The 23,842-nt window shown below is 46.9% G+C and overlaps 1 protein-coding gene across 1 annotated transcript in view; it reads right to left on the bottom strand.

Annotated features, from left to right (window-relative positions):
* LOC144480141 (protein Wnt-8b-like) overlaps positions 1–23,173 on the bottom strand; it is a 26,418-nt gene extending 3,245 nt beyond the window's left edge. The window contains exons 1-4 of the mRNA XM_078199285.1: positions 23,012–23,173; positions 22,589–22,755; positions 2,243–2,276; positions 9–44 (exon numbers count right to left, since the gene is read on the bottom strand). Coding sequence (XP_078055411.1) covers positions 9–44; positions 2,243–2,276; positions 22,589–22,755; positions 23,012–23,173 — 399 coding nt within the window. The remainder of the gene's footprint in view (positions 1–8; positions 45–2,242; positions 2,277–22,588; positions 22,756–23,011) is intronic.
* Between the last annotated feature and the right edge of the window lie 669 nt (positions 23,174–23,842).

Raw genomic sequence — 23,842 nt, 5'->3', positions numbered from 1 at the left:
CTCTGGGCACCAGCTGCCACACTGCCTGAGTAAATCAGATAAGCCTGGGGGCAGGCAAAGGGCACATTAGAAACACGATAACAAATCCCCAACTCCCGCAGACTCACAGAGAGGAGAGCCAGCAGGTTAGAACCAGGGACCAAATCCCACCTCCCTCAGTAAGGGAGATCCATACACGTATAAACACAAACATACTGTATATATACACATATATACAAACATATACTGTATATATACATGCACACACACATATAAGATAAAAAAGTCTGAGATCACGTACCAACCGACTCAAGAACAGCTTCTTCTCTGCTGCCATCAGACTTTTGAATAGATCTACCTTATATTAAGTTGATCTTTCTCTATCCTAGCTATGACTGTAACACTATATTCTGCACTCTCGCCTTTCCTTCTCCCTTATTTCTCTATGAACGGTATGCTTTGTCTGTATAGGGCGCGCGCGCAAGAAACAATAATTTTCACGATACACCAATACATGTGACAATAATAAATCAAATATACACACATATACATATGTATATACATATATATATACACACACATGTATACACACACATATGTATATAATATACACACACACACACATATATATATATATATTACACCCCGGCTGCGTTTTGGAGATGAATTCACTGAGATTCAATGCACCATTCGGTCTTTTCCTTCCTATTTAAGGCGCTGCGGGGTCCCTTTCTCAGCTCTGTAGTGGGGGGGGGGGGGGGTGGAAACACAGCATTCCCCCGGAACTGGGGGGCTACAGCTCGGGGGTTCCCCAACCTGGCCACCTCAGATGATGAAGCCGGGAGTCACAGTAACTTGTAGATTGATAAATTCTCACTGACTGAATCCAGGGGCTGGGGCGGCGGTGGGGGGGGGGGGGGGGGGGAGATGGTTGGGGGGGGGGGGGGAGACGGTACTGTTGAAAAAGGAACCAGTTTATCATCGAAAGTTCAATTTGTAATCTCAATCCATATCAAGTCCCACAAAGCCGATGTAGATATCTGTCTGCGAATCTCACAACATGGGAGCTGACTTCATTCTTAGGGTTTTGAATTAGAGCAGTCCTTGGATTCGGCCCCGCCGTCACACTTGCTCAGAACAAAAACACTCTATGAACGGTATGCTTCGTCTGTATAGCGCGCAAGAAACAATAATTTTCACTGTATATCAATACATGTGACAATAATAAATCAAATATATACACACATATATATATATAATATATATATACATACACACACACATATATATATATATACCCCCTGTACTAATCCTTATTTCCATAGTGTAAGATCACATCTTGTTGGATCTCCCTCAACACCAGGTTTCCCTTATCCCCAATGCCTCTCCATCTCTGCCTTGAATATCTCCAACCACTGAGTCTTCTGGACTAGAGATTTCCTTCTGAGTGAATACATCTCTCCTCATCTCAATCCTAAATGGCTCTTATTCTGGGACTGAGAGCCCTCCCTGGTTCTAGACACCCTCCCCCAGTCAGGGGAAATATCCCATCCCCCCCCGCCCCCCCCCCCCCCACACACACACCTCACCTCAGTATCTACCCCCGCCAATCCCTGAATAACTGGACGTTCTTCAGTTAGTTCACCTCTTATCCCAGTCAGAAACCTCTCCACGCGGAAAGGTTATGAAATCCTCTGCTAAATTCAACCGAGAACCAAAGGGGAGCTGGAGGTGCGTTAGGAGAGCCGGCCACTTTTACCAAAGGAGCGTGCGGACTGGTTGGGAACTTGTTAATCGAACATAAACCATTGTTAGACTCGGGTTAACGCTCAGTCTCCCCACCAGTTCAAATTTTGAGATGTAAAATCGATTCGTTCAATTAAGAGACTTTTAGTAAGATAGAGGGTGAAGGTAAGCCTAGTAATCGCTAAGGTAGGGATATGTTCGGCACAGCTTTGTGGGTTGAAGGGCCTGTATTGTGCTGTAGTTTTTCTATGTTCTAATTACTCCCCCCCCAAAAAATCCCTTCGTTTAATTTCTTTGGAGTTAAATCAAAGAACAGGTTGCACTGAGCATTTGAAATTAAGCAACTACTCAGAGTGTGAGGGAGTCACACTTGCTTAGAAAAATAATTCTCCACATTATTATTTCCAAAACACCAGGAAACAGGATCTCCCTTAAAACGGCACTCCAATCTGTATTGTCATTTACCTTGACTGAAAATAAATATTATTAATAGAAGAACGGTCAACAGTTTCCTTACCTTAGGGCCAGTCATGAGAAAATTATTTACTGACCTGTAAAATACAACACAAAATCCAAACGATTAAATTGTAGAAAACTCCTAACTTTCCCCTTCGAAAATATTTGTTTTTTTGGAAGTGTTTTGGGGGCGGGGGGGGGGGGGGGGTTTGTTCTTGTCTTAAATCCTTCAAATAGCTTCTGATTAGATTCTCCCCGCCCCCCCCCCCCTTGTTAAAGTTGGTCTGATAACCTTTTGGTATTGGGACCATCATGTGACTGGGAGACAGGGAGTTGAGGAAAAGGCTTGGGAGAAGCTGGAATCTTTGCCTGGGGAGGACTGAGGCTGGGTGGCAGACGGCGAGGAAGGGCAAAGGTGTGGGTGCAGAAGGAGCAACAAGTGAGTGTCCCACCCCCCCCACCCCTGGGGGACTTCACTTACCAGGCTTGGTACAGCTTCAGGTAGATGCTGAAGATTAAAAGGGAGTGGAGGGCGTCCTGAAGAACCATCATCCCACAGAATGGCAGTCACAGCAGTCAGAGGACAATTATCAAGAGGCAGAAAGCGTTTGCGGGTTCCTCGCGGGCTGGGGAGAAAGTCTCTGCTGTGTACACTTAGCATGTGAGAGGGAGGCGATGTGGGCTGAAGCCTCCCTCTCTCATCCCAGGATCAGATTCGCGGATTTCCCTTCTCTCCCTGAGCTCAGCCAATCAGAATTCAAGTGGGGAAGGGGGTTTGTGAATTGATCAGGACTCGAACTCTTCACCACAGGGAGAAGAGAAAGAAAGGATCGGAGAGAGGGAGGGAGAGAGAAAGAGATAGAGACAGAGAGAGATACATACATATATAAAGAGATAGAGATGGAGATAGACATATAGATAGAGAGAGTTGGAGAGAGAGATAGAGATGGAGACAGATAGAGATAGAAACATAGAGAGGTACTGATACAGAGAGAGATGGAAAGGGAGAGAGACTGCAAACAGAGATGGAGACTAGGAGTTAGAGAAAGTGCAGGGCAGAGAGAGATGGAGACAGAGAGAGAACGCGAGACAGAGAGAGAAAAGAGAGATAGAGATAGAGACATAGATAGCCAGAGACACAGAGACAGAGATAGAAAGAGACACAGGAGATACAGAGAGAGACAGAGAGAGACAGACAGAGAGAGACAGACACAGAGAGTGAGGCACAGACAGTGAGACAGACAGAGTGAGACACACTCAGAGAGAGAGGGGGACAGAGACACAGAGTGAGAGCGTGAGACACAGAGAGAGACAGTGAGACAGACAGAGAGAGTGACAGAGACTACAGTAAACGAAGGATGGGAGTTAGAGAAAGGGGAAAAGGGAGAATGGGAGGTAAGAGCGACGATGGAGTATACCAGGAGAAGGCAATAAAATGACTAAGTAGAATAAGCGAGAGGTGAAATCGGAGCAGTTATTCTGTAACTCCTCACAACTGCATCTGTGAAGTTAGATGTGCCGCCTTCAGATTGGAGTTATACTGCTGCCGGGGCAGAATGCTGGCTTTGAAATGAGAACAATTATCTGGGGCTGGATCTGGAGAAGGGATGTTTTTCTAATGAGGCGAAAGGGAGGACTGCCCATCTAGAGACAGAGAGAGAGACAGAGACACAGAGAGAGACAGAGAGAGAGACAGAGACAGACAGAGAGAGAGAGACAGAGACACAGAGAGAGACAGAGACAGAGAGTGAGACTTAGAGACAGTGAAACACAGACAGAGTGAGACACAGAGTGCCCATCTAGAGGAAAGTGAGAATGTGGAACTCTCTCTGCCTTTCTCTCTGAGTGTATCTCTCTCTCTCGCTCTCCCTGCCTCTATGTCTCCCTCTCTGTTTCCCTCTCTGACTCCCTCCCAGTGTCTTCCAGTCTCGCTCGCTCTCTTTCCGCCTCTCTCTCTTTGCGAATCTGTCTGTCTGTCTGTCTCTCTCTCCGTCTGTCTCTGCCTCTCTCTGTCTGTCTGTCCCTCTATCTCTGCGTCTTTCTCCGTCTCTCTGGCCAACACCCTCCCCCGCCCACCCCCACCGGAGGCTGCGAGAATTGGGGGGTCAGATGGAGTTTTGTTTTTGGACTGAGACTGATAAGGGTTTTTTCAGGCGGTGTGTGGGTTGAGGACATCAAGAGATGTCGAGCAAGGGGTTGGTGGGGTAGTAAGTGGGTTTGAGGTGAGATTTGGCGATGAATGAGTAAAGTGCTAAATGACTTCCTCCTGTTACACCGGGGGGACTATTGCACCCAGTTCTTGTAGCTCTGCTAATGTGGAGTTTGAACAGATTCTCAGAGACACACAGAGTGAGAAAGAGTGGGGGAGCTATGGTAAACAGACCCCCCTCCCCCCCTCTCTCTCTGGGAGAGGGCGAGGTGAACCAGGGGGGTTGGAAATAATCAGGGTGTGAATGTCTTTGTGAAAAGGGTTTTTGCCTGATCTATTTAAACCGCAGTCTGCGGATGTTGGAAATTCCCAGCCGGTCTGGCAGCATCTGTGGAGAGAGAAGCAGAGTTAACCTTTCAGCTGGAAGACCTGCCATCAGGTTTGTTCTTGTCCGCATCCTGTGGGATCTGTGGCTACACCTGGGCTCACGGGACTTCAAACTCAACTGCAGTTCTGCCTAACATCAGATCAGTGGCGTGGATTCGCGTGTGTGTTCTTCATTCCCTTAAACAAATAAACGGAATCAACAAAGTGTAGGATAAATTAAAATTGCAGTTCCTGAAAGGGAAACTGCAACAAAGTAAACAGCATCTTAAAGGAAAGTTAAAACATCAAAACAAAGTCACCGAAGAGGTGGATAACGCACCCTAGTCCCCGTGGTGCTCACTGAGCACAGAAAGCCTCAATGGTTCCAGCAGACATTGTGTTCCCTTTCCAGGGATACCCAGCAGCCTATATCCGTGTGTATATGTGAAATTCAATAGAAAAGGTGTAAGGAACTCACCAAGGCTCTATGGACAGCACCTTCCAAACACACCACCTCTAGAAGGACAAGAGCAGCAGATACATGGGAACACCCTGCAAGTTTCCCTCCAAGTCACTCACCATCCTGACTTGGAAATATATCGGCCCTTCCTTCACTATTGCTGGGTCAAAATCCTGGAACTCCCTCCCCAACAGCACGGTGGGTGTACCTACACCACAGGGGCTGCAGCAGTTCAAGTAGATAGCTCACCACCACCTTCTCAAAGGGCAACTAGGGATGGGCAATGAACGCTGGGCTAGCCATCAATGTCCCCATCCCCTGAACGAATAAAAAAAGCATGGCCCACTAAAGCAACAACTGCAAAACTGGAATGGGAAATAGTTGATGTGTTTGAGTTACTTTTCCCAAGTGGGGCAATTGGTTCCTAACCGAGTGTTCAGTGAATGTTACTCAATCTCCCAGGGTCAGTGCGCAAATCTACTTGATGGTTTCAGATAACTTATCATTTATAATGGACAGGAGATGTTCTCCCGTAAATAAACCCACCAAGGTCTGGTACACAGACAGCAGCGTCTGCCCTCCTCGTAATCATCAAGGTTTATTATCCACAGGTCACATGTAAAACATGTGGAACACCACCACCTGCAAGTTCCCCACCAAGTCACTCACCATCCTGACTTGGAAATATATCGCTGTTCCTTTACAGTCGCTGGATCAAAATCCTGGACTACCCTCCCTAACGGCATTGTGGGTCAACCCACAGCACGTGGGCTGCAGCGATTCAAGAAGGCAGCTCACCACCACCTTCTCAAGGGGCAACTAGCGATGGGCAATAAATGCTGGCCCAGCCAGCGACACCCATGTCCCACGAATGAATAAAAAATAAATAAAACCTGGAGCTCAGAATAAGGTAAGTCACTGAAATTGTCCAACAGGTCGAGAGAATTTCTGTTGGAAAAGACAATGACTTTATTTCTAAGATCTTTTTACACATGGCCTGTTTCTAATGCCCTTTAGAGAAGGAAATCTGCCTCCTTACCCAGTCTGACCTATGTACGACTCCCCAGACCTACAGCAGTGTGGTTGACGCTTAACTCATGAAGGAATAAGGATCAAATATTATGGAATTAATGTGGAAATATTTGGTTAAAAATGTTTTTGGTAAACTCACAGTAAATTGTACTGTCAAAACAACATGGTTAATTCCCTTCACAACAATGTGAATTTACTGTTAAGAAATAGACACACCTAAAAATGCCATGGTTCATGCCATTACATACAATACTTCCCCTGATAATTAAAACCACAGTCAGATAAAAGCCAGCATCTGGTGGCACAGTGGTTAGCACTGCTGCCTCACAGCGCCGGGGCGGGGGTTCGATTCCCGGCTCGGGTCACTGTCTATGTGGAGTTTGCATGTTCCCCCCGTGTCTGCATGGGTTTCCTCCGGGTGCTCTGGTTTCCTCCCACAGTCCAAAGATGTGCAGGTTAGGTGAATTGGCCGTGCTAAATTCTCCCTCAGTGTACCCGAACAGGCACCGGAGTGTGGGGGGACTTTTACAGTAACTTCAATTGCAGTGTTAATGTAAGTCTACTTGTGACTAATGAATAAACTTTAAATTTTAGATTAAAAAATGGTGGTCCTAAAGTCTTATTATCTGGCTAGGCAATGTCCTTTCACTCAGCAACATTGGTCAACATGACTGTTAGATAAAGTCCAGTTTTCAGGAATAAATTCAAAATAACATTTCCGAGAAATTGAACAACCCTCTCATTATCATAGATGGTCCTTTCTCCAAATATAGGATACTAATTAGGGGTGATATATTGATCAAATTAACAGCTTCCGCATACTCATTGATTATAAATACTCGGAGTTTAAGGTGACTGCAGCGATTCAAGAAGACAGCTCACTATACCGCCTTCACCAAGGGCAACTAGGGATGGGCAATAAATGCTGGTCAGCCAGCGATGCCTCATGTTCAACGAATGAATAAGCAAAAATATTTTATGGATATCCTTACTCGCTTTTGAAGTGCTTTTTCTGTAACAAGTGGTGTAAATCTAGTAAGAGATACAGAAATAAAGAACCAGCTATCTTTGGGATTTGTTTAGCTTGCAATTTGCACCTTTTGTATAATGACCACAATTGCATGCTACCTTATTAGAATAAATTTGTGTGTGTTTAGAACTTTAATCATCTTATTTAGACTTCTGTATCAAAGTTTCATGAACTCTCACTCTCGTTCTCTTGTGGTAAAGAACAGCTACTGAAGAGTTTCATCCACACCCTTATAATATCCAATCTATTTAAAGGTTAGTTACAGAACGTCTGTCAAGGAGAAGGTAACATTTCTGGTTGATTTCAATCCTTGAGATCGAGCAAGGGGGGCTTTTTACCCGACTACATGTCCTTGGGTCTAGCTCCCTCTTACTGAAGTTGAAGGGAATTGAACAGAAGGTAAACCTGGCCTTGAATAAACGTCAGATAGTGATAATGGTGGTAATGCTGCCCTCGGAAATGGCCTGGCAAGCCACTCAGCTCAAGAGCAATTAGGGATGGACAACCCAGCCAGTAACACCCGTATCCCAAGAAAGAATGAAGAGAAAAAAGAAAGTTTTCCCATGCCTTTCACAAGGGAACTCATTGATGGTAAAATACTTGCAGTCATTGATGGAAGTTGACGTGTATACTGCAGGTGTACCTACTGTAGGTCCAATAGCCAGGTGTCTACATTAATGATTTTGTCTCAGGGTAATATTGAAATAATTCCTCAGAGGCTGGAGTCACTTCACTAGAATCCCTTTATTTGCAAACTCTATTCCACTCGTAAGAGTGCTTCTAGTTCAAGGTCAGAATCCGGAGTGCTAGTAGTCCTGACACTCCTCACTATATATACAAGTGAGGGTCCCTGAGTGAGCAGGCAATCATACCTCAATCAGGGAGCCCATACTCTAAGGGGGCCTTGTTGAGGTCAGTACAAATATATTCATAGTCCCAAAGACTACAGCATGTGGCATCTTCAAGCTGAAATCAGAGGATGTCAGGCTGGGGGAGTTCAAACGCCTGAAAGTTGGAGAGGAAGGAGAAAAATAAGAAACTCCTGTATTCACTGGAATTTAGAAGAATGAGAGAAGATCTCATTGAAAAGCATACAATTCTGACAGAGATGCATGTTGTTTCCTCGGGTTGGATAGGGGGAGAGGGTCCAGAACAAGGGGTCACAGTCTCAGGACACAGGGTAGACCATGTAGGACTGAGATGAGGAGACATTTCTTACCTCAGAGGGTGATGAACCTGTGGAATTCTGAACCAGAAGGCTGGGCCAAGTTACTGAATATATTTAAGAAAGAAATAGAAAGAAATAGTAAAGGTGTCAAGGGGTGTGGGAGAGTGTGGAAATATGACATTGAGAAAGAAGAGGATCAGCCATGATCACACTAAATGGCAGAGTAGGCTCGATGGGCTGAATGGCCTATTCATGCTCCTGTTTTCTCTGTTTATATGATTGAAGGAGTAAGATTGAAGGTTTTCTTTTCCAGTTGGAGGAGGCAAATGGACATTAAGGATGAGCATCTCTTGCCCAAGACTCCCAAAGGCAATGCCATGCCTAGTAGTATGTCAATGAGCCCCAATTTTGGGGCTGGAAATATTGCCAAGTACAGCAAGAGTTCCAGTTGCTGCACATGGTCACCACATAATGATATGGAAGTTCTGTTTTGTCTTAATTGTTGCTCTGATTTGACTTTCGTTCATGAGATGTGGATGTCACTGGGGCAGCAATTGTTGCCCATCACTAATTGCCCCTTGAACTGAGTGGATTGCTAGGCCCATTTCAGAGGGTAGTTAAGAGTCAATCACATTGCTGTGGTTCTGGAGTCACATGTAGGCCAGACCAGGTAAGGATGGCTGATTTCCTTCTCTAAAGGGACATTAGTGAATCAGGGACATCGGTGAAGGGCTTTGACAAAGGGTCATCTGGACTCGAAATGTCACCTCTTTTCTCTCCTTACAGATGCTGCCAGACCTGCTGAGATTTTCCAGCATTTTCTCTTTTGACATTAGTGAACCAGATAGGTTTTTATGACAATGTACAACAGTTTCATAGTCATCAGTAGACTTTTAATTCCAGATTTTTATTGAAGTTGAATTTCACTATCTGTTGTGATGGGATTTGGACCCAGCTCCTGGATCTTGGGATTACTAGTCCAGCGACAATACCTCCACAGTGATTAAACAGGAGAGAATACAAAGGAGTGTGAGACTGCACAATGAGCATTGACGTCAAGGCGGTGGCCGTATAGACAGGAGGAGCTGAGAGGGAGTGATTGGAGGCAGGAGTGCTGGTGAGAGATTGATTGAATTATTTATTTATTTAATTAGTCAGTTAGTGTGTGTGTTTTTTTTTGGCCTTTACTTTTGTAGTAGTATTTTTCTTAAGTTTAAAGTGAAAACCGGAAGTGGGCTGCTAAGGAGTCTGGGAAGGGTTTATTAAGCGCGCGAAGTATAAAAGGTAGGCTGCAGTATACAGCGGGCAGCGTCGAGAGCGGGCAGTGGAGTGAGTGGGAAGCTGAGTGAAAGCTGTCAGGGCTTTGGCTCACAGGGGTAGGCAGAAAGGGCGAAGCAAGGTAAGTTATTTTTATCCAAACCTATATAGGATAAGGGTAACTATGAGTGATAGGCCAGTTCGGTGCTTCCGGTGTGGGATGTGGGAGTTCCTGGAAACACCTGGCCTCCCGGAGGACCACATTTCATAGAAATCATAGAAACCCTACAGTGCAGAAGGAGGCCATTCGGCCCATCGAGTCTGCACCGACCACAATCCCACCCAGGCCCTACCCCCACATATTTACCCGCTAATCCCTCTAACCTACGCATCCCAGGACTCTAAGGGGCAATTTTTTTAACCTGGCCAATCAACCTAACCCGCATATCTTTGGACTGTGGGAGGAAACCGGAGCACCCGGAGGAAACCCACGCAGACACGAGGAGAGTGTGCAAACTCCACACAGACAGTGACCCGAGCCGGGAATCGAACCCGGGACCCTGGAGCTGTGAAGCAGCAGTGCTAACCACTGTGCTACCGTGCCGCCCATTTGCGCCAGGTGCGTGGAACTGCAGCTCCTGAGGGACCGCGTCACGGAACTGGAGCTGCAGATTGCTGACTTTGGTCTAGTCAGGGAGAATGAGAGAATAATTGACATGCGTTATAGGGAACTAGTTACACCGGGGCATCGGGAGGAAGACACGTGGGTCACAGTTAGGAGGAGTAAAGGTCAGAAGGGTAATGTACCAGAGAGTATTTATTCCAGTGACTGTCTCTCATAATAGGAAGGGCTCAGCGACAGGTGTGAGAGGGGAAGGGAGTGAGCAATTAGTGGAGGGGTCACCTGTGGTTGTCCCACTCCAAAACAAGTATATTGTTTTGGATAGTGTGGAGGAGGATGACTCTCCAGGGGTAAGCCACAGTGACCAGGTCACTGGCACAGAGTCAGGCTCTGTGGCCCGGAAAGGAAAGAGAGGGGTTAGGAGAGCAATAGTGGTGGGAGATGCATCGGTTAGAGGCACGGACAGGCGATTCTGTGGGTGCGAACGGGACTCCAGGATGGTAGTCTGCCTACCTGGGGCTGGGGTAATGGATGTCACCGAGCGGATAGGAGGCATCTTAAAAGGGGAAGATAAAGAAACGGATGTCATTGTACACATTGGTGCAAATGACGTAGATAGGAAGAGCAGGGGGATCCTACGACAGCAATTCAGGGAGTTGGGAAATAGACTAAAAAGTAGGGCCTCCAGGGTGGCCATCTCTGGGCTGCTCCCAATGCCTCGTGCCAGTGAGGCTAAGAATAGGGAGTTAGTACAATTGAATGCTTGGCTAAAGGACTGGTCATTTTCCTAGATCAATGGGAAGTTTTCAGGAGAGGATGGCACCTGTACAAGAAGGACGGGTCACAACTAAGTTGGAAGGGCACGAATATCCTGGCTGGGAGTTTTGCTAGTGCAGTTCGGGGGGGTTTAAACTAGTATGGCAGGGGGGTGGGGATCAAAATATTAGGTCTACAAGTGTAGAGGCTGGGGACGAGCTTGGGGCTGGGACAAGGCTGGCAAAGAAGAAGAGCACTCTGGGGGAGGATGACCTCACTGGGCCTGGAGGTCTGGAGTGCTTATACTTCAATGCAAGGAGCGTAGCAGGTAAGACAGACAAACTTAGGGCCTTAATGCTCACGAGGAATTTGGATGTGGTTGCGGTGACAGAGACTTGGTTGAAAGAGGGACAGGACTGGCAGCTGAATATTCCGGGGTACAAGTGTTTTAGGCGAGACAGAGGAGGGGCCAAAAGAGGTGGGGGAGTAGCAGTATTAGTTGGAGAGCATATTACAGCGGTGCAGAGGGAGGACAATTCAGAGGGGTCGTGTAACGAGTCACTCTGGGTGGAGCTTAGAAACAGGAAGGGCGCAGTCACTATGTTGGGGGTATACTACAGGCCCCCCAACAGCCCAAGGGAAGTGGAAGAACGGATATGTCAGGAGATACTGGATAGGTGCAGGAAAAATAGGGTTGTTGTCGTGGGAGACTTCAATTTCCCTGGTATAGACTGGAAATCGCTGAGAGCTGGGACTCTGAATGGGGAGGAATTTGTAAAATGCGTACAGGAGGGTTCTTTGGAACAATATGTAGATAGCCCGACTAGAGAGGGGGCTATACTGGACCTAGTACTGGGGAATGAGCCCGGTCAGGTCTTCAAAGTTTCGGTAGGGGAACATGTGGCAAATAGTGACCACAATTCTGTTAGCTTTAGGATAGTGATGGAAAAGGATGAGTGGTGTCCCAAGGGTAAGGTGTTGGATTGGGGGAAGGCTAACTTTAGTGGGATTAGGCAGAAATTGGCAGCTCTTGATTGGGAGAGGCTGTTTGAGGGTAAATCCACATCTGGCATGTGGGAGTCTTTTAAGGAACAGTTGTTAGGGCTGCAGGACAGGCATGTGCCTGTAAAAAAGAAGGATAGGAAGGGTAGGATTCGAGAACCGTGGATAACCAGGGAAATTGAGGGACTGGGCAAAAAGAAAAGAGAGTCGTATGTTAGGTCCAGGCAGCTAAAAACGGAGGGAGCTCTGGAGGAGTACAAAGAAAGTAGGAAAGAACTCAAACGGGGAATTAGAAGGGCAAAAAGGGGTCACGAAATGTCCTTGGCAGACAGGATTAAGGAGAATCCCAAGGCATTTTATTCATACGTTAGGAACAAAAGGGTTGTTAGGGAAAAAATCGGACCTCTCAGGGACAAAAGTGGGGAATTATGCTTGGAGCCCAAAGAAGTAGGGGAGATCCTAAATGAATACTTTGCGTCGGTATTCACAAAGGAGAGGGATGTGTTGACTGGGAGTTTCTCGGAGGGGAGTGTTGAACCATTGGAGAAAATCTCCATTACAAGGGAGGAAGTGTTAGGTTTGTTAGAGAATATAAAGACTGACAAATCCCCAGGGCCTGATGGAATCTATCCAAGGCTGCTCAGGGAGACGAGAGATGAAATCGCTGGGCCTCTGATGCAAATCTTTGTCTCGTCACTGGACGCAGGTGAGGTCCCAGAGGATTGGAGGATAGCTAATGTGGTCCCGTTATTTAAGATGGGTAGGAAGGATAACCCGGGTAATTATAGGCCGGTGAGCTTGACGTCCGTGGTGGGGAAGTTGTTGGAGAAGATTCTTAGAGATAGGATGTATGCGCATTTAGAAAGGAATAAACTCATTAACGATAGTCAGCATGGTTTTATGAGAGGGAGGTCATGCCTCACTAACCTGGTGGAGTTTTTTGAAGAAGTGACCAGAATGGTTGATGAGGGAAGGGCCGTGGATGTCGTCTATATGGACTTTAGTACAGCGTTTGACAAAGTCCCTCATGGTAGGCTGGTGAAAAAGGTTGGATCTCATGGGATAAAGGGGGAAGTGGCTAGGTGGGTGGAGAACTGGCTTGGTCACAGAAGACAGAGGGTGGTAGTGGAAGGGTCTTTTTCCTACTGGAGGCCTGTGACTAGTGGTGTTCCGCAGGGCTCTGTATTGGGACCTGGAAGAAGGTGTAACTGGGGTGATCAGTAAGTTTGCGGATGACACAAAATTGGCAGGACTTGCAGATAGTGAGGAGCATTGTCGGAAGCTACAGAAGGATATAGATAGGCTGGAACTTTGGGCAAAGAAATGGCAGATGGAGTTCAATCCTGATAAATGTGAAGTGATGCATTTTGGTAGAAATAATGTAGGGAGGAGCTATACGATAAATGGCAGAACCATAAAGGGTGTAGATACGCAGAGGGACCTGGGTGTGCAAGTCCACAGATCCTTGAAGGTGACGTCACAGGTGGAGAAGGTGGTGAAGAAGGCATATGGCATGCTTGCCTTTATAGGACGGGGCATAGAGTATAAAAGTTGGGGTCTGATGTTGCAGATGTATAGAACGTTGGTTCGGCCGCATTTGGAATACTGCGTCCAGTTCTGGTCGCCACACTACCAGAAGGACGTGGAGGCTTTGGAGAGAGTACAGAGGAGGTTTACCAGGATGTTGCCTGGTATGGAGGGGCTTAGTTATGAGGAGAGATTGGGTAAACTGGGGTTGTTCTCCCTGGAAAGACGGAGGATGAGGGGAGACTTAATAGAGGTGTATAAAATTATGAAAGGCATAGATAGGGTGAACGGTGGGTAGCTTTTCCCCAGGTTGGTGGTGACGTTCACGAGGGGTCACAGGTTCAAGGTGAAGGGGGGGAGGTTTAACACAGATATCAGAAGGACATATTTTACACAGAGGGTGGTGGGGGCCTGGAATGCGCTGCCAGGCAAGGTGGTGGAGGTGGACACACTGGGAACGTTTAAGACTTATCTAGATAGCCAAATGAACGGAGTGGGAATGGAGGGATACAAAAGAATGGTCTAGTTTGGACCAGGGAGTGGCACGGGCTTGGAGGGCCGAAGGGCCTGTTCCTGTGCTGTATTGTTCTTTGTTCTTTGTTCTTTTGAGCAGCCTTTGGATGGTAGGTGAGAAGCTTGGGAGGTACACGAACATTGAAAGGACTATCCCACAATTGTTGACAAAACCGAGAAAGGCAAAGATTAAGGAGGAGATAAACAATTGAATCATATAATACCTACAGTACAGAAGGAGGCCATTTGGCCCATTGAGTCTGTACTGGCCACAATTCCACCCAGGCCCTATTCCCGAAACCCACATATTTACCCTGCTAATTCCCCTGATACTAGGATCAATTTAGCACGGCCAAACAACCTAATCTTCACATCTTTGGACGTTGGGAGGAAACCCACGCAGACACGGGGAGAAAGTGCCAACTCCACACAGACAGTGACCTGAGGCCTGAATTGAACCCGCGTCCCTGGCACTGTGACGCAGCAGTGCTAACCACTGTGCCACCCAATTGGAATTGGAATTGAAATTGGAAATGAAACTAGATTGGAAGATAGAGACAAGAGATAGAGATATCTAATGCAGGAGGGGGGCACCAGTGATGGTGTAGAAACTGTCCAGATATAAGAATTGTCTTCAAGTCTTCAGATGATTTGGAGTTTATACTGAATTAAAGCCATTGAGGACTAAAGAGTATCAAAGAAGCAATTACAGTCTTTGGATTCCGCTATAGGAGGAGCCAATGTGGTGAAAGTACCAGAGGATGCCCCAAGGGTAAAGTCATCAAAGTTAAAAGCTGTGACTGGTTTAATCTGTTCTCCGTTGCTATACCAACAACCAGCCCTCCTCCCTCACTGGCCAGTGTTTCATGTTTGACGACTTCAAATTTACCCAGAACTTTTCCATTATCATTAACACAACCAAATATCTCACCGTCCAAATAATTGAAAAATAAACTGTGGGTGCTGTGTGTTGATACATGGTATTCACTGTCCGTGTGTCTTTGTGGTTATTCTGTGATGTATATTCTGTTGTGATGTATTTATGGGAAGTGTACATTTCCCATCTATGGATTTACGATATGTATATATAAATACGCTCTATGTATTCACTCAAAGCGTTGCCTGGATTTCCTGGACACGCGGCGGTGGAGATGGCTTGCCATTGGCTGCCGGTGGGATCTTTCGATCTGGCCATTTACGTTGCTCAGTGGCTGCGCCGCAGGTAACCCCACCACCCAATGGAGACCTGTCCCTCCCGTCAGAGAACCCACCACAGCGGGGAAAAGGGAGGGTGGTGGAATTGACTCTGCATATATTCAGTGTGTATATTGACTCTGTATATTTTTTCTCTCGAGGATTTTATTCTGAATGTACTTATTCCCTGTATATAACTTATACCCTGAATATATTACATTTTTGTATAGAATACGTGCTTATTCTGTCTGTATTTATTCTCGGTTTCATGGTTTGATCAAGTCCTTTAGGGAAGGAAATCTGCCATCCTTACCTGGTCTGGCCTACATGTGACTCCTCACCCATAGCAATGTGGTTGATTCTTAAATGCCCTCTGAAGCTCAGTTCAAAGCCAATTAGGGATGGGCAATAAATGTTGGCCAGCCAGCGATGCCCACATCCCATGAATAAGAAAAAGTGATTCATTGATGGGATGTGAGTGTCGCTGGCTGGGCCAGCATTTATTGCCCATCCCTAATTGCTCTTGAGAAGGTTGTGGTGAGCTATCTCCTTGAACCGCTGCAGTCCATATGTTGTAGGAACACCCACAGTGCTGTTAAAGAGGGAGTTCCAGGATTTTGACCCAGCGACAGTGAAGAAACGACGATATATTTCCACTTCAGGATGGTGAGTGACTTGGAGGGGAACTCGCAGGTGGTGGTGTTCTAGGTATCTGCTGCCTTTGTCCTTCTAGATGGCAGATATTGTGGGTCTGGAAGGTGCTGCCTAAGGAGCCTTGTTGAGTGATTTTCACTGGAAGGCTCCAGGAAACTTCTGGTTAATAAATAAGCAAATTTATGGGCCGGGATTCTCCGAACTTGTTCGTCCTGCCACCAGTGAGAATGGAGAATTTGGTACTCAGCCAAATCTTCATTCATTACGGCAGGACTGGAGAATCCCAGCTCCCGGTGAGGTTGGAGAATTTCTGCAATGGGTTGTGGTGGAGGTGAGCATTTGACAGATTGATTAACGCAAAGGCTGAACTGTTGCTGTCTTACTCCAAAATGTTAAAATTGCACATTTCAATGGTTGCTATGCAGTGCTGTCCATCGCTCCTCCGCCCCCCACTTCAATGTCTTGTGGAATCCACCAACCACCAGTTCAATAAAACCAAGTTCTTCAATTAGCATCCCCTGTGTCATCAGATTCCTCATGTAAACGTCCTGAGCTATTGGATTGCCGTCTTCCCAAAGGCCAGCCCTGCTTTCACGGTGCTGCACAGACAGTTTAAAGTTTCAAAGTGCATTTATTAGTGTCACAAGCAGTCTCACATTAACACAGCAATGAAGTTGCTGTGAAAATCCCCCAGACGCCGCACTCAGGCGCCTGTTCGGGTACGCTGAGAGAGAATTTAGCACGGCCAATGCACCCTAACCAGCACGTCTTTCAGACTGTGGGAGGAAACCGGAGCACCCGGCGGAAACCCACGCAGACACGAGGAGAAGGTGCAGACTCTGCACAGACAGGAATCGAACGCTGGCGCAGTGAGGCAGCAGTGCTAACCACTGTGCTGCCCAGGGGGGGGCCTCACAGAACTGAATATATTGTTATCTTGAGGCATTGAAACTGAACAGGGTCAGAGACGGTAACAGCAGAGGATTATGCTTCTTGTTTCATTAAGTAAGTGGCCCTTCAGTTTCCAGGTCACTGGCAACCCAACAACTGAACTGTATTCTGATAAACGTGGCATCACTGATATGTGACTCCTGTCTAACAGCGATGTGGTTAATTCTTCCTTGTGTAAGCAGGAATGGACAAGTAATCGCTGTCTGGCAATTGGCACCATACACATTCCAATGTGGCAACTCAGTATTGTGTGGCTCAAAATATGAAGGACATCAATTTGCCACACAATTGAAGTTTCATCACGAGTTGTGAGTGTATAGGATAATACCGTCCTATAACATCGTTCAGTACCTGACGTACCTTCCTGTACTCATGTGGCTGGTCCGATTAAATGTCTGGTCAAGGGTAAACCCCAGGGGATTCATCGATGGCAATGTCATTGAATGTCAGGTGGAGATGCAGTCCCTGAGATGTAGGTACACCCACAGTGCTGCTAGGGAGGGAGTTCCAGGATTACTGGCAGTGGAGGAACGCTGATCTATTTCCAAGTCAGGATGGTGACTTGGAGGGGAAATTGCAGGTGGTAGTGTTCTCAGGTTCAGTTTCAATGCCTCGTGATAACAATATATTCAGTTCTGTGAGACCCCCCCAGCGGCACGGTGGCAAGCACTGCTGCCTCACAGTGCCAGGGACCCGGGTTCGATTCCTGGCTTGCATCATTGTCTGTGCAGAGTCTGCACATTCTCCCTGTGTCTGCGTGGGTTTCCTCCGGGTGTTCTGGTTTCCTCCTACAGTCTGAAAGACGTGCTGGTTAGGTGCATTGGCCATGCTAAATTCTCCCTGTGTACCCGAACAGGTGCCGGAGTGTGGCGACTAGGGGATTTTCACAGTAACTTCATTGCTTTCTTCCAAACAACGCTTTCTCTTGAAGCCTTCACCAAGGATCCACTTCCAGGATTTCAATCTCTCCTTTAATATTGTTCTGACTTGGATTGTCACTTTCATTCAAGCTTCCACACAATCTCCCAGGTACCCAGCCTTGCCAACAGAACGCAATTGGTTGTATTAGGTGTCACCAAGCTTTTGATTTACCTCCGACATCTGGCTTCTCACTTCAGATATGACCCTTAACCCAGAGCACTTTCTTTGCTTACTTTAACTTCATCCAACAAGACCTTGTTCAGCTTCTTGTTCTTTGTAACCTTAACTTAACTGTCTTCCTGAGACATACTTTGTGGTCCCAACTCCCTGGTTTCTGGACTTTCCTTTGTTCTTTTGGGAAGTTTGCTTTTCCCAGCTCCCTTGTCCTGTCCAGCTTCTTCTGGGCCCAGCTTAAAATTAAACTCAAAAGTCCTTTCTAACCCAAGGTGGCCCCTGGTTGCTAAGCAACAATCTAGTTTCCCTTTGCACCCTTTTTGCTTTCACATCGTAAACTCTCATTACCATATAGGCACCTGAAATCAAATCCTTAATCCTTTCAATACAGAAACACAAAATTAAACTTACTTAAAGCTGCACCCAATTTCTAATACCCACAAATACAAATATAGATTACTTAAAACGACCCGTTTCTTGACATTCTGGAATATCTGTTCCCTTGTGAATGAGGCATTTCCATGATCTTATTGTGGCTTTGACTACAACTTTGCTCATGAGTGGAGCCACCTTTCCTTATTCAGACACACTTTATTTATTTTTTCATGGGATGTGGGTGTCACTGGCAGGTGAAGCATTTGTTGGCCATTCCCAATTGCCAGGCCATTTCCGAGGGCATTTAGGAGTTAATTACATCGCTGTGGATCTGGAGTCACATGTAGGCCAGACCGGGTAATACCCTAAAGGGCATTAGTGAACCAGGTGGATTTTTACAACAACTGACAATGGTTTCACGGTTATCTAGCTTTTCAATTCTAGATTGTTTATTGAATTTAAGTTCCACCAGTTTCTTTCCCTTGGAGAAGGTGCCGGAGAAACCCATATAGATCACAAGGAAATTTGCCATCCTTACCTGGTCTGTCCTACATGTGACTCCAGACCCACAGCAATCTAGTTGATGCTTAACTACCCTCTGTTCTCAGTTCAAGGGCAACTAGGGATGCGCAATAATGCTGGTCTTGCCAGCGACACTCACATCCTGTGCACGATTAAAAGAATAAAAATGCCCACTTTACCCAGTCTGCTGCCGAAATCCAGAGTTTGTTAGCCCCACACTTCATTGTTCCAATGAGGCTGACCTCCCATCTTCCACCTGCCTGAAACTTAAAAAACTCCTCCAAAGCTTTGCCACCCGAACCCAGACTTGTGATGTCCTCCCAAATTACTGCCCCTAACTCAAACCTCTTTTTCTTCTCCAAACTCTTGGGCCCAGCCTTATCGCACTTTGACCGCTTTGCAGCTTCTGTCATGATTGATCACAGCATCCTTCATAGAATCCCTACAGTGCAGAAGAGGCCATTCGGCTCACTGAGTCTGCACCAACTCTCTACCTGACCCAGGCCCTCTCCCCCAATGTTGTACCCGTAACCCCATGTATTTCTCATGGCCAATCCACCTAACCTGCACATCCTTTTCCAATGCCCCACCTCCATTGATGAGCTCTGGGAGGGAGGCGGGGGGGGGGGGGGGGGGCGGGGAGGAGTTGCCCTTGCCCTGATCTACTCTAAATCTGTTGAATCTGGGCAAGAGCAACCCTGGCAATTATTTATCTTCCTGCCCCTGGAGATCCACCCCTTGCAGTGGGGCAGGAATGGCCCTGTTGATCCCATCGTGACCCCAGTTGAGAGGCTTTGATGCATGGACTGTTCTATGCTTTCAGAGGCTCTTTCTGAGTCTTTGGAATTCTCAGAGGGCTGTGGGGGCTCAGTCATCGAGTCTGTTCAAGGCTCAGATCGATAGATTTCTACATATTAAAAGCATTAAGGCTCACAGGGATAGTGCAGGAAAATGGTGTTGATGTAGATCAGCCATGATCTCAGTGAATGACGGAGCGAGCTGGATGGGCTGCACCAATTTCTTATGCTCCATCCACCTTCCCAGGCACTCGTTTAAAAAAAAAACCCGCATTATTTTAAAGAAAAGCAGGAAAGTTCTCCCTGATCAATATTGAACCCACAATGCACATCGCTAAAAAGATTGTCTCATGGCTGTTTGTGAGTCTGTTGTGCGCAAATTGGCTGCCGTGTTTTCTTCACTGTGATAGTGATTACACTGCAAAGTACTTTGGGACGCCCCGAGATTGTGAGAGGGTGCTATATGAATGCAATTATTCCTTTCTGCTCCTGCAATGACTCGGTTAAAACCTGCTAACTTAATCCTTCAGTGCTCTTGTCCATCATCTAATGGCTCCATCTCTGTCCATTACCAGTGTGAGTGTCTGTGCTGCACAAATATTAATCATGATGTGGAGATGCCGGCGTTGGACTGGGGCGGGCACAGTAAGATGTCTCACAACACCAGGTTAAAGTCCCAACAGGTTTATTTGGAATCGCGAGCTTTCGGAACGCTGCTCCTTCATCAGGTGAGTGTTAAATGTTAAGCTGCAGTGAAGCGTTGGTGATTCTGTACCTGGAGAAGCATGAAAGGTGCTATCAGGCGGAATGACCTCATTTCACATGTGGTTCGTACAGTCACAAATCCCAATGTTGTGTAACACCATCAAGATCCACTGGGCGGCAGGATTGCACAGCACATGAAAAGCAGTATTCAATGGAGGCGAAAGGGAGTCTCGCCCACTGGCTGGAGAGTGGGTGAAAGCCCCATTTCACTTCTTTAGGGCAAGTCTGCCGCACTGTGCACCACTCAGGCACTTAATGGGCCAGTGCCAGCCCTTCTTCGGGGATCAAGGAAATATATCACTGTTTATTCACTGTCGCTGGATTCGAATCCTGGAATACTCTCCCGAACAGCACTGTGGGTGTACCTACACCTTAGGGACTGCAGCGGGTCAGGAAGGCAGCTCACCACCACCTTCTCAAGGGGAAATTAGGGATGGGTCATAGCCAGTGACGCCCACAGCCCATGAAACAATAAAAAAAGGCCTTCCTGCAGCACCATTGGGATTGGGATGGGAGTGCAGTGGCTGTTGTAGGTGCAACACCCACCCAAGACTACAGGTGAGTGATGGGTGGAGTTGCAAAGTGGGAGGAAGGCAGCAGCAAGAGAAGGGAGATGCTGGGTCCCTCAATCAGGTATTGAGTGCCTTTGAACAAGAGAGCCTCGCCCCTACTTCCCACCCAAGGGCTTCAACTGATGGGAATGGTGTCTACTGACACAAGATTCTAGCCCCAGTAAGTACAGACCTGTCAGAGTCACATCATAAATAGGAAACATACTGGAATATATAACCAGGCTGTGGTGGTGGTGAACTGCCTTCTTGAGCCGCTGCAGTCCCTGAGGTGCAGGTACACCCACACCGTGCCATTAGGGAGGGAGTTCCAGGATTTTGACTCAGCGACAGTGCAGGAACTGTGATATATTTCCAAGTCAGGATGGTGAGTGGCTTAGAGGTTGTGATAAAGTGGCCCCCTCAAGGAGGGGGCGATCCCATGTGGGGCATGTGATCGGGCTAGACCCAATGGAGTGGCTGTGTGGGAAGCTGAGCCAATTGGGAGCGAGGATGCAAGTCCTGGGACCAGGAGGAGAAGGGAGTGGACGTGTATTACAGTTCAGTCAGACCCTCATCTTGCACATGTACAATTGTTGATCAATCAATTATTACTTGAAGTCATGAGTCCCCTTTAACTTTGCTACAGTGGCGATGAGGAAGAGCCTCATTAGTTGTCAGGAGATTGCAGTGCACTGTTAAAGGGGCGTGGGAATGAACATCAAAGCTAATAAAAGACAGGTACAAACATCATATCAAAATGCCTTTAATTGGAAAGATTGAACCATTTGACCCAACAATGGAAAAGTTGTATTATTTCTTTGTAGCAAATGAACTAAAGGGTGGCACAGCGGTTAGCGCTGCTGCCTCAGCACCAGGGACCCAAGTTCGATTCCCAGCTTGGATTACTGTCTGTGCGGAGTCTGCACATTCTCCCCGTGTCTGCGTGGGTTTCCTCCCACAGTCCAACAATGTGTAGGTTGGAGATGGAGGTGCTGAGTTGCCCCTCAGCATCCAGAGATGTGTAGATTGGGTGGATTGGCCATGGTAAATGTGCAGGGTTACGGAGATAGGGTGTGGGGGGGGGTAGGCCTGTGTATGATGCTCTTTTGGGGAGATGGTGCTGACTTGATGGGCCAAACGGCCTCCTTCTTCACTGTAGGGATTCTATGGAGATCACTGTGTAAGGAAAACAAAAGGTGATACCACTTGATCTGTGGCCCACAAACTAAGAGCCTAGTGAGGAGTTTAACATCGCCTGACGCTCCAAACACAAAGCGTGGAATTTTCCCGTCCCACCCACCGTGGGAATTGTAGCGAGTGGCGGGGCAGACCATGCAAAGATCTGTTGGCCTCGGGTGGGATTTTCCGGCCTTGGGGTGAGCGTGGCTGGAAAATCCCACCCACAGTCTTTTGACCAGATAGTCAAAATGGTCAAAGATCATTTTAACCACCGACCCTCAATCATCATGTTGAGGTATACGTTTCAATCTGCAGTTCGGGAGCCAGGAGAGACTGTCTCCCATTTTGTACCCAGATTGAGAGTTAGCAGAGCAGTGCGAGTTCGGCCCAGCTTTCGGGAGATGTTATGAGACCGTTTGGTCTGCGGGATTAACAGCCTCACAATACAGAGAAGGCTGCAGAGGCTATAATCTCTTCAGAAAAAGCGATGGAGATGGCCCAGGTGACAGAATGTGCCGAGCAGGATGTAAGTGAACTACAAGGCGTGCCCAACGAGATGAACTGTTTGTGACGGTAAACGGCTGCTACGAGGAACGGCCCGAGTAGAGCCTGAGAAAGTGAGTACAGCACCGGGGGTGGAAGCTTAACCTTAAACTTGTTTTCAATGTGAGGGAAGGAACTCCCAGGAAACTTGCTGCTGCAGAAATTGCATATGATTGCCTTGCAAAAGGAAGGGCTATTTACAGGCATGGTGCAGAATAAAGCAGTCAGGACAGAACGCGCAAAACAAAAACGGTTAGTTTAACACTATTAAAGCAACTGAACGAGGCGTCCAACAAAGAATACTTGTTCTTTAAATAAGCACCAACTCAATAAGGTGTCTCCGAGAGAAATAGCCTTGAGGGTCAACGGCAGATCTCTTAAAATGGAGGTCAACACAGGAGCCGCGGTCATATTCACAGGTGAACAAGCAGTCCGATACCTCCAGAAAGTCTGAACCCTTGAGATTGAGTAATTCAGAAGCCATTCTGTCTACTTATACCGGAGAGACGCTGCATGTGGGCTTGTGTTCATATACACTGGGGCCAGGACTTGTATGTATACACACGAGGATCCTGGGAATGTCTCTCTGTACACTGGAATCCTGGGCTTGTGTTTATATGGACTGGATTCCTGAACTTGTATCCCTATACATTGGGGTCCTGGGTTTGTGTTTTAATATACTGGGGTCCTTGGCTTCTCTTTGTATAGACTGCAGCCCTGGTATTTTATTTATATACGCTGGTTTCCTGGGCTTGTGTTTATATACATTGGGGTCCTGGGTATATGTCACTGTACATTGGAGTCCTGGCCTTGTGTTTATGTACACAACTTATCTGAGGATTCTCTGGAGCTTGCTGTGCATAAATCAGCTCATGTGTGTCCTTCATGATGACACATTAAAAGTACTTCATAGACTGTGGAGCTATTATGTGCACTTTTGAACGAGAAAGTTGCAGAATAAATAGGTGTCGATTCTTTCAAAGTGATCATGTCTCAAACCGTTCTCCACGCTGCTTCCTGCAGGGCTCCAGGATTCTTTCCCCCAGCTTTATAACTCTTGGTCGTTGAGTCAGTCCATGTTACCCGAGATTCCTGATTGCACAGGCTAGATCAGGCCATTCGCTGGCTACAAACAGAGTAAACAGAATGCAGT

The sequence above is a fragment of the Mustelus asterias genome, chromosome 28 (assembly GCF_964213995.1).
Source record: "Mustelus asterias chromosome 28, sMusAst1.hap1.1, whole genome shotgun sequence".
NCBI classification, from domain to species: Eukaryota; Metazoa; Chordata; class Chondrichthyes; order Carcharhiniformes; family Triakidae; genus Mustelus; species Mustelus asterias.
The sequence above is the reverse complement of the archived record's forward strand: the minus strand, read 5'-3'. Positions and strand labels throughout refer to the sequence as shown.